This window comes from Lactuca saligna, chromosome 8, assembly GCF_052625555.1.
Source record: "Lactuca saligna cultivar CGN05327 chromosome 8, ASM5262555v1, whole genome shotgun sequence".
NCBI classification, from domain to species: domain Eukaryota; kingdom Viridiplantae; phylum Streptophyta; class Magnoliopsida; order Asterales; family Asteraceae; genus Lactuca; species Lactuca saligna.
In genome coordinates, this window is record NC_136424.1 from 93,259,455 (window position 1) to 93,270,730 (window position 11,276).

At 30.6% G+C, this 11,276-nt stretch overlaps 1 protein-coding gene across 1 annotated transcript; it reads right to left on the reverse strand.

Moving 5' to 3' along the window:
• Positions 1 to 6,317: 6,317 nt before the first annotated feature.
• On the reverse strand, positions 6,318 to 8,746 carry LOC145011876 (laccase-2-like). The gene is made up of 6 exons (XM_078970623.1): positions 8,605 to 8,746; positions 8,377 to 8,528; positions 8,056 to 8,300; positions 7,834 to 7,962; positions 6,733 to 7,698; positions 6,318 to 6,640 (listed from the first exon to the last, which is right to left on the reverse strand). The coding sequence occupies exons 1-6, from the start codon at positions 8,734 to 8,736 to the stop codon at positions 6,510 to 6,512; spliced, it is 1,755 nt and encodes a 584-aa protein (XP_078826749.1). The 5' UTR covers positions 8,737 to 8,746; the 3' UTR covers positions 6,318 to 6,509.
• Positions 8,747 to 11,276: the final 2,530 nt, after the last annotated feature.

An 11,276-nucleotide genomic window follows, 5' to 3' on the forward strand; every position in this document is an offset into this window, starting at 1 on the left:
AATTCTCCAATAATTAAAAAAATTTAATGAATACTTCTACTTACTATTTTAATGACTTTGTAAAAAGAAATTTTAAAAAATAAGGTGTTTTAAATACTAAATTTGATTCTAAAAGATTAAAAGTTTATTAAAAAAATGTTGAGCATAATATGATGCAAATAGAGATTATTCAATAATATTATGATTCAATAAGTTTCTCATCCTTAACTTGTTATAATCTAAAACGATTTTGATTCAAATAATTAGTGACCCTTAATTATTATATTTTTATGATTTAAAATTAACTTATTCAAAGAATATAATGATTAAAATGTTGTATTGAACAAAAACTTTATTTAATTCAATATATTATGATCAAAATTAATATGATCCAAAAATATATAATGCATAATATTGTTATGATTCAAAATTTTATGATCCAAAAATAATATGATTAAAAAAAATATGAACGAAAAATATTATGATCCTTAATATTCTTCTTATTTATAATTTTATAATTGTTAAATATTAAAACTCAAACAGATATTTAGTTTAAAAAATCAATAAATAAATAAATAAATAAACCTTACTATCTTCAAGTATGTAGTAAGATATTATATATATATATATATATATATATATATATATATATATATATATATATATATATATATATATATATATATATATATATAAAGAGAGAGAAAAAGAAAACAAATAAACTTTTTAAAAAAACAAAAAAAAAATAACAAGAGCGGAAAAAATCAAAAATAAAACAAAAAAAATTAAAAACATTAAAACCGAACATATATCTATTTGAAAAACAAAATTCTGATTTTTTTTAAATGAAAAATAATAATAATAAAACAAAAAAAAAGGAAAGATAAACTCATTTAAATAACATTCCATAGACATTCATTGTACATGATTATTCATTCGAGTCTGTATTACGTTCCATGCATGTGCGCCACGTATGAACATTTCACAACCAACTAAATGAATTTAATGGTTGTGTCTTTGACGAAATGATTGGTGATGAATAGTCTTTGTGGTTTCTATTAATTTTTATGTTCCTATCGAATCCGGACCCTATATATATATATATATATATATATATATATATATATATATATATATATACATATATATATATATATATATATATATATATATATATATATATATATATATATATATATGGCTGTTATGTACCTAATATTAGGTATAGAACCATAAAAAATTAAATAGTTTTAACTAAATGCAATCAAATCTCTCTACTATCTTTTTTATATCCTATATTAGACTAGAAGATAGGATTTATACATATTTTTATGGAGTTTTAAATAGTTGATTTCTCATCACAAACAATGTATAAGAAAACATTATTAACTACCTATAAGCCTTCGTATTCAAATTTAATATAGAAAAACTATAGTGAAATATTGAAATTGTTCATTAGAAACCTAATAAACTTCTTCCTATAAGACATCAAAGAGAACCATGCAAGTGTACATATGGTAGGTGTTAAAGAAAGTTATCAAACCTTCTAGAGGTCTAATATAAACAACACATTAGAAATACATAGATGTTGGGGATCAATTATTAAATCAGAAATAATATGAGCTCAAAAGCAATAAGAAGAAGCTAACAATGAAAAAAATTGTATTTTTTAATCAAAATAAAGTCCATTTTGATGGTTCTGTACCTAATATTACATACATGACAGCCACATATTCACTTTTCTTTTATTTATATATATATATATATATATATATATATATATATATATATATATATATATATATATATATTAAATAAATTGGTTGGTAGGTTATTACCATGTTCAAACTTTTGTGTCATTATCATACCTAGTAATATGTGTGTTTCACATTTTTTAAGTGGTGATAAGGGAGGCCACATGTGATGTGTGTATAGAATCGGAGGCTTGTAGCCTTAAGAAAGGAGATACATTTTTGGTGCAAGTCTTTTTCCTATTTTGTTAGATATTTTTATATTGTAAATATATAGACCATTAAACTAAAGCGTCTTCAGACATAAAAACATAAAACTTAAAACATATTCGTCATCATAGTTGTAATTTTCTAACTTTTCTCTGTGTGATCATTCGTAGTGGTAATCATTGTTGTTTTGATTTAGTTTTTGTCCACCATATTGTGTAATGTGTTTTCAAACTTAAACTCTTATATAGTAAGTTGTACTGATAATCAGATCGCTATTTCTTCCTCATGTATTTATGGTTAAACCCTAAACAGTTCGCCTTCAAGTAGTGAAATGTATTCTTTCCGTTCTACACTGTTTCGATAGGCGTTCAAGTAGATTCACACTTCCCCTGACAAATGTACGAGTTTTGTTCTTCTTTGTGATATAAGTGTGCCACTAACTCAAAAATGGATTCCAAAGCTATCTGAGAAGCATGGCGCTTAGGTGCTTTTTGTTTTTATTAAAAATTCACTTCTGACCACTTATTGTTGCGCCGTGCAGCACATGCGCAGCTCTTGGACCTTTGTAGCTGTTTGTTTTTCCAGAAGATTTCTAACTTAAAAACTGTTGCGCGTGTGTTGCGTGGCGCATCACTTGACCATCTGCTTCAAACTTTTTCACATGCGCAGTACTTGGCTCTTCGCAGCTGTTTGTTTTTTAGAAAACTTCTGACTTAAAAACTATTGCGCGCGTGCTGCGTGTCGTAGCACTTGACCATCTGCTTCAAACTTTTTCACACCTTACTTTAATTTATTGCAGGAGTCTGCAGAGATAAAAAAAACAATTAAACTTTTTACTACATGCTACAGCCGTTTGGTTGGATTCATTTTCTTTATACCAAGGCAAAGCATCCAAATTCTCAAACTCTTAGCCCACTTATACGTGCCTTAAAAAAACATAACCAATGTACAATGAGAACATGCATATTATTGAAATAAATTTAAACTTTGATTTCATCAGTTTTCCATTTTCAAACCATTTTCCATTTCCAAACTAGTTTTTTGTCCATACCTTGGAACTATACCAAAGAGCAATTTTTGTAGAAAGGAATTAAATGGGCCAAAATGCTATATGGACCTATCTAGCTTTAAACACATACATAGTGAAATATTTGGTCCAAATGCTAAAAATATCATGAAGTCTATCGACTATTGCCTTTCGTTTTGTCGTAATATTGGCTTTCAAAGCATCTTTGAAATCACTTTGACCTTTTTTCAAGGTGCGGCTTTTTTTTATTTATTTTTTTGGTTTTTTTTATCGAGTTTAAAATAATTGAGTTTTGTTAACTTTTTATATTAAATACTAATATAACTCTTCTAAAAACTTGATAAAATTCAATAATTAGATGATTTATCTCTTTTAATAGATATAAAATAGTCATGCATTGAAAAACATCATGGCTCGCTAAAATTTATCATTACTTAACTTTGACATTACCGCCAAGCCACGCCTCACGTTATTTATAACCTTGCCTCTATATCCTCTTTTCAACCAAATCCTCGGTTCAACATTTTCATTTTATTTTTGCAGCCATTCTAAAAAAAGTTATTTAGTTTAGAGTAAGTTATAGTTTTGGTCCCTGAGGTTTGATCAAATTCGCATATTCAATCCAATCTTTAAAAATTTGACAAGATGTATCCCTGTGGTTTAAATAAATTATACTGGACATCCTTAATCCACTTTCAAAAAAAACTATTTTACTCTTACTTTTATATATTTCTTTTTCTTATATATATATATATATATATATATATATATATATATATATATATATATATATATATATATAATATTTTAATTTTTAAATATATTTTGCCGCTTATGTTTTATTTTATTTATTTATATTTTTATAATTTATATATATATTTTTTAAAATTTTATTCGAACATATTTTTAACGTTTTTTATATTTTGTTAGTTTTTAGCTTTTTGACGTTTTATTCGTATAATTTTTCTCCTTTTTTATATGTGTTGCTCGAATATATATTTTAATGTTTTTTTTATTTATTTTTTATATATATTTGTAAAGCTTTTTATAAATATTTGTTGTTTAAAAACTATAAAAAGGTTAGTTAAATGAAAATATCATTAACACCTATTATATATATAATTATTTATTTTAATATGGTTATTGTATAGGCTTACCGAAATTCAAAACGAGTGTAAATAACTTCAAATTCAAGTGTCAATGGCTTCGAATTGTATTTTTTAGTATTATAAATTTTCTTTTTTATATTTCGTTCCAAATAGTAAATGCTAATCAGAATACATATAACTCAAACACATATGTCAATCTTTTCAAGTTCATTTTTTTTAATTTTAACTTTTTTATTCATTTTCGAGTTATATAGTTTACAATTAGCCTTTATATAAACTGAAATCCTTTTTCATATTTCAGTTAGACTATCTATTAATCTTATTAAAAATATAATTTATACCTAATCTAATTTAATAATATTCACATTTAATGAACTTTTTATTACATTTTTTTACAAAAGGTATAAACAAATAAAACATCAAAAAATTAAAATGTATTTAAACAACACGTCAATAAACTAAAAAAAATTATTCAAAAAAATATCATAAAAATATAAACGAGAAAAATATAAAAAATATTTTTTTGGTGTGGTGTTTGAATATACTATTTAATGATTTTTTTTTCTTTTTTTTTTCGTTTTTATTTTTATGATGTTTTTTGAATATATATATATATATATATATATATATATATATATATATATATATATATATATATATATATATATATATATATATATATATATATATATATTTGTTTTTGGCATGTTGTTTGAATACATTATAATTTTTTTTTGATGTTTTGTTTGTTTATACTTTTTGTAAAAAAATGAAAAAAAAAAGTTCGTTAAATGTGAATATTATTAACTTAGATTAGGTATAAAATTATATTTTTAATAAGATTATTAGATTGTCTCACTGAATTACGAAAGAGTTTCAGTTTATATAACGGTTAATTCGAAGCCATTGATGTTCGTTTTGTATTTCGGTTAGCATATACAATAACCCAATTAAAATAAAATATCATATACCTAATACGTGTTAATCATATTCTCATTTAACTAAACTTTTTTATATTTTCTATACAAACAATATTGATAAAATGCTTTACAAATAGATATAAAAAAAACAATAGATAAAAAAACATTAAAATATATATTCGAGAAAAGCATAAAAAAGAAACCTAGAAAAATTATTCAAATAAAACGTCAAAAAAATATAAACCAACATAATATGAAAAAAATATCAAAGATTGAACTGAATGTATGAATTTACTCAAACCATAGGGACTAAAAATGCAATTTACTCTTTACTTTATTTTAAACAATTTTCTCATTCTAAAACGCCACAAATATTACAGCTGAAAGAAGAAATAGAACTCTTCTTGACATGCATGGTTTTACCTAAGATGACTCGAACTAAGCTTCCAATCAATTTGTAAGGTTATGGTTCAGAAACAACTAATATATTAAGTTTCAAATTCATTTTTATAAATAAAATAATTAAATATAGGATAATTATTTTGGGACTTTTGTAGGGATATTTTGGATGGAATTCCTCAACCCGCCCCTGCCTCCGAAAACTAAATGGAGTAAAACACACCCGCTCTTGAACCCAAGCCCGAAAACGTTATAAAAAACTCCGGTTCAACATTTTTTTTGACATCTCTATTTTTTTAGCCAATCATTAGATAATCCCAAGTCAAATATGTACGCAATCTTGATTATCTCAGATGCTCAATGCCGTACCTTGAACAAATTATAAAATAAATTTGGGAAAATGACTTAAAAGCCCAACGAAGTTTCCAAACCATTTAAAAAAACTCAATCATGTTTTATCTGTTCAAAAAAACCCAACGAACTTAACATTTTGTCTAAAAAGTCCAACAAAGTTCCAAACCGGTCAAAACATCCTAATTTTGTTTTGTTTAAGTTCGTTAGGTTTTTTTTGAATAGTCAAAACATGATTGGAGTTTTTTAAACGTTTTGAAAACTTCGTTGGTCTAACAAGTCATTTTTCCGACACGGTAATAAGCCACGTCATATGTTTCTCTTATTTGACTTTCAGGAAAGTGTAACTTAGTTGGGGTTTTTAGAAAAAATGTTAAGTTTGTTGAGTTTTTTTAAACAGACAAAACATGATTGGGTTTTTTTGAACGGTTTGAAAACTTCGTTGGGTTCGTAAGTCATTTTCCCAATAAATTTTTAGAAAAATGTGCTTTTAAGCTAAAAAACTCACAAATTTTCCTATACAGATTCATATCTAATTTTCGTCAAAAAAAAAAATAATTCGGATAAATCAAAGTATCATGATTAATAGGAAGCAAGTGAAATATAAATTAAAAGAAATTTTGATCAATTAAAACGGAAAATGAAAGATCTCAAAATTAAGAGATAGAGAGAAAAAGGTACACGAAAAAGGAATACATGCTTGGGCATCCAAGTGATACATACATTATATCAATCAAAAAATCCAAAATTGGTCGGCGTCAGTTCAACATTTTGGAAGATCGGCCGGCGGAGGTGGCAGCTTCTGATTTGGAAGCTTCCCGTCGTTAACCACCCATGCCATCCTCAATCCCCACGTCAAGTGAATCTCGATATGACAATGCATGAACCACACTCCTGTTACACACAGAGATCGTCTCGTTAAATCTTTTATTTCGGATGTATATATTTTTGTATCAACTTTCCGATAAATTAGTGTTCCGATTCACCTGGGTTATCGGCTCGAAACCGGACTGCCACCCATCCACCGGAGGGCACGCCGACGGTGTTTCTTTCAACGGGATCAACGAGGTTGAAAGTGGTTGGGTCTGTAGTCGAGTTAAAGTTCCCGGAGCCTTGGCCGACGACGAAGAAGTTGAATCCATGAAGATGTAGAGGATGATTTTCTCCTCCGAGAGTGCTGGTTCCTTGCATCACTAGCTCCACAGTGGTGTTGAATGGCAGAACCACCACTTTGGTGCCGTTAACCACCATGGTGTTATTCGGTGGGGTGCCCGTATAATTGAATTGACTGAGAGGAGTAGTCGGGAAATCTGTTGAGTAAACCCCTTTTGATTGTCGGAAAAAATGAGCCTGAAGAAATGCTGTCGTCGGCATCACGAAGGAAAGGTTGTTTATGCTTGCTGCAAATTTTGTGCCGTTGGGTCCTTGACATGTTTGGTTTGCCGGGCACGGGTTGGTTCCCAGGCCGAGTGCAAAGAAAAACCGCCGTTGAATCGTCTGCGGAACAGTCACCGGAAACCTGGAGCTACCCAAACTACGGAGGCTGTTTGTCCAATTGGCAACATACGCGGTGGCGTTGATTGGTGGGAATGGTGGAAGAGGAAGAGATTTAATGGAAGAGTTGCCGGGGGTAATTTGACTACCTCCATATTCAAGAACTCCGATGACGGTGGTGTTGTCAAACGTCCCAGAGGCTGCCGTGGAATACGGTCTAGCAGCCATCAAGAATTTAACGTTGGAATTACGGCTTTTGGTTTTTAAAAGAACATCAGTCGTTTGCCCAGGTGTGATGAATATTGTATCTGTTTTAAATGGTTTCACGTAACTTGCATCTGTATCCACGACTGTAAATGTATGATTTGAAATTTTGAAGAAAAGTTCGTCGTTGAGTGCAGCATTGATCAATCGAAGAAGATATGTCTTGTTGGGCTTCACTTTAAGCCTATACATTTCTATATAAACAATATACAAATTGTGAGTTCACTCATCAGTCTTCATTTTTTGAAAACGGTAAGTGTTACACACTACTTTTAAATATGTCACATTAAATAGAAACTTCTGGTATAGTTTTATCAAGTGTAAGAGACCTTTTGATGAGCAATTTATTGTTGGACCCGGGAATCCGTTAATAGTATAAGCGTCTGAACTATTCGGACCAGCCCCTGTCTGAATTGCTTGACTGACCACAGCTTCTGGATCAACCTTCCACCATTCTCCTATTATATAAAGACAACATCAAAACATCGGTAATGTCACATTAATGGATATAATATATTGCAAAAGCAAAAGACTTTGTTTAAGTAATTTACCAAATATGATCGGGACTTCCTTGTAGGGTTTAACAAACGGGTATGATTCATTAAGTTTAGGGAAAATGATGATCGGACCATATAAAGTTGCCCTAATCCATGAAATATGGGCATGGTACCATAATGTTCCAATTTGGCCAGTAATGGTGAAGTTGTAAACGTATGATCGACCCATTTGGATCGGGCATTGTGTGATGTATGCAGGCCCATCAGCCCATCCACTTTGAAGTTGCCGAACTCCATGCCTACTTGGAACATTGACAAAATTAGGGCAACTCCAATAATTAACAAATGTGAAACAATATACACAAGAATGCGTACCAATGTATTGTGATATTCTTTGGAACATGATTGACCACTTTAATGACCACACGGTCCCCTTCCCTAGCAATAATCCGAGGCCCCGGGAATTTTCCGTTAACAGTTATTACTCTCTTTGTCTCGCACAATCGAGTAATATTTCGCATTTGTATCTAAAAGAAAAAAAAAAGTGTATAATATATGTTATATGCATCAAATCAAAATTAGAATGTTATAATAGTTGCTCACATTAAACGTATAGTGCCTAGTAATGCTATTGCCACCAGTTTTTGCTGGTGCTACTCCAGGATACAAGTAAAGAATGCATATAATAAAGAGTAAGCAGCCCAAGAAAGATGAAGGATTAAAAGGCACCCCCATGACTTCTTTTTTTGTTGGGTAATGAAATATGGTAGAAAAGATGAGGGAGGGTTTTTATAGGCATGGAAATTAAAAGAACGGGTAGTTTAGGTACAAGTTTCTGCTGCATATTATTTTTCCAAAAAAGCACTTGTCACCTACTGTATGGTGGTTGAAGAATGTGGAGTGTTGTCGAGGTCAAATTTAGGTACTTTTGACTAGATTGTCTTATGTTGTCATCTCCAAATATATGTCCTAATGTTTGGCTAATAACCCTTGATACCAGTCTAGAGCTAGATGGGATGTAGGATACTCCATTATACTCCCAAAAATTGTTGTATGTATATAAAAATATTATATATAAATATATTTTATGTTATTGTACCATCAACTAAAAGAGATTATAACATGGTTTTTAATGTCCGATATTGGATAAATATATATTATATATTGACAATGTTTGTACCCATATCAAAAGTTCTGGTTCCACTACTACTTGATACATACCTATTCTATTATAATTTGTATACAATATTTTTATAGTTATATATAATAATTTATGTTTTACATTATATCTACAACGGTATAAAATGTAATTTATTATGTATGGCAAAGAGTATTGTAACGACCCGTCATATTTGATATATATAGCGGTTGAGCATTTTAAATGTATTTATATCTCGTTTCTTTTATATATTGCTTGCCATGAAAAAAATATGTATTTAAATGTGTAAAACTTTCGAAGGCTCGGAGTGGGTTCGACGAGGACCTCAGTGAATCCTACGTGTGCTCGGCGAACACCGGGCTGTCCACTCGGCGAGATGAGCTCGGAAGGGTAACTTGGTGGGTGGCATGTTGACTCTGTTTCTTCTTCCCTCCTTCATTCTCCTTTACTCGGTAGCCACGCCTTCCTCTCTTCATTGGTTCTTCTTTCCTTAGCCGAAGCTGAGGTGGAGCTCAGTGCACTCACCCCCTACTCATACAAAGATTATTATAAATATAATTAGTACTTTTTTCATATACTTCAGAATTTTTTAGCTGTTTAAAAAAAACATAAACTCTATTTAGTTTGTATGAATGTATTATGGTTGGTCCATGGTTGTATTATTCCTAGCACACTCCTTTTTATAGTAATTTGATTGATGAGAATTTTATTATGGAAAAATAAAGTCTAATATGGTACCATATATAATATTATTTTGGTTTTTTTCTCGATTCTTGACCTCCATTACCGCTAACAACAACCTCCTCTTGTTTGTTACTGTCGTCACCACCGGAGATGGGCATTCATCGCATTTCATTACAAGAATCGACCTTATAACCTACAAAATTTACAAACCCTATACTGACAACAAGTCGTCGGGAAAGCCTATACTAACGACAAGTTGGAAGTAAAAAGTTGTTGGCAAAACTGGAAAAAGCCACCGGGTAGATTTCGTTGGGATTAGTAACCACTATACTAACAACATGTCATCTACATAGGGTCCGTCGGGACTGATTTTCGAAAGACAAAATATTATTTACTTGTACTGACGACAGGATACCAACATATGTCAACCATATACTGTAACATCCAGAAAATGGTAATACAAATTTTCATTTAAAGGTCCATCAAATCATCCATTAATTCTTCAAAACGAACATCAACTCGTAATATTCAAAACATCAGACTCATAATATTCAAAATATCATAGTACAATTACTTAAAATGTGGAAATCATGAGGGAAGGATGTTGTGTCATCATGGTGAACCCTTCCCTTTTGAATCGGAATTATCTAAAATCATAAACATAAATTGTAAGCATAAAGTTTAGTGAGTTCCCTAAAATACCACATACTTAAAACATACAAGTGTCATGGGCTACCCCCATGCTCTTTCCTTGCAATGCCGGTGGCCAAATCCCGATCTTACATATAAGTGTCATGGGCTACCCCCATGGTGCTTCCTTGCAATGCCGAGGGCCAAATCTTGGTCTTACATACAAGTGTCAGGGGCCAGATCCTAGTGTTTCATACAATCACCAGAGGCCAGATCCTAGTCTTTCAAGCAAGGATCACAGACACAACTAGCATTCCACATAACAAGTAATGGGCTAGCATTGGTGCCTTTAACCCATAGATATAGTGAGAAAACTCACCTCACAGACAGATAAGCAAATTGAATAGCACACCATTTTGAGATCAACGCTACCAATCACCTTAATAAATTAAAGGACACCATCTAAACATATAGACCAAATACCTAAAATACCCCTAGGTCAAACCCTTGTAAAATCGAGGTTAAAGTCAACCGAATTGACTAAGTGAGTACACGGGGCGTACTCCTTACGTCTGCAGGGGATACTACGTTATTGACAGGGATCGGGAAGTTGACCACGTACGCGCAATGTACCCCTTGGTACTACCATCGTACGCGATTATTCTCCAGTTAAGCTATTAAGTGCTTATTCCTTAAGCATTTATGTCAAAAATTCAGGTCTAGGCTCAAAAGGATGTCCTTAACCATAAAGTTTCCAACTTTATGGTTTAGCATGGCTATTAAGACCTTAGCTCCAAAAACC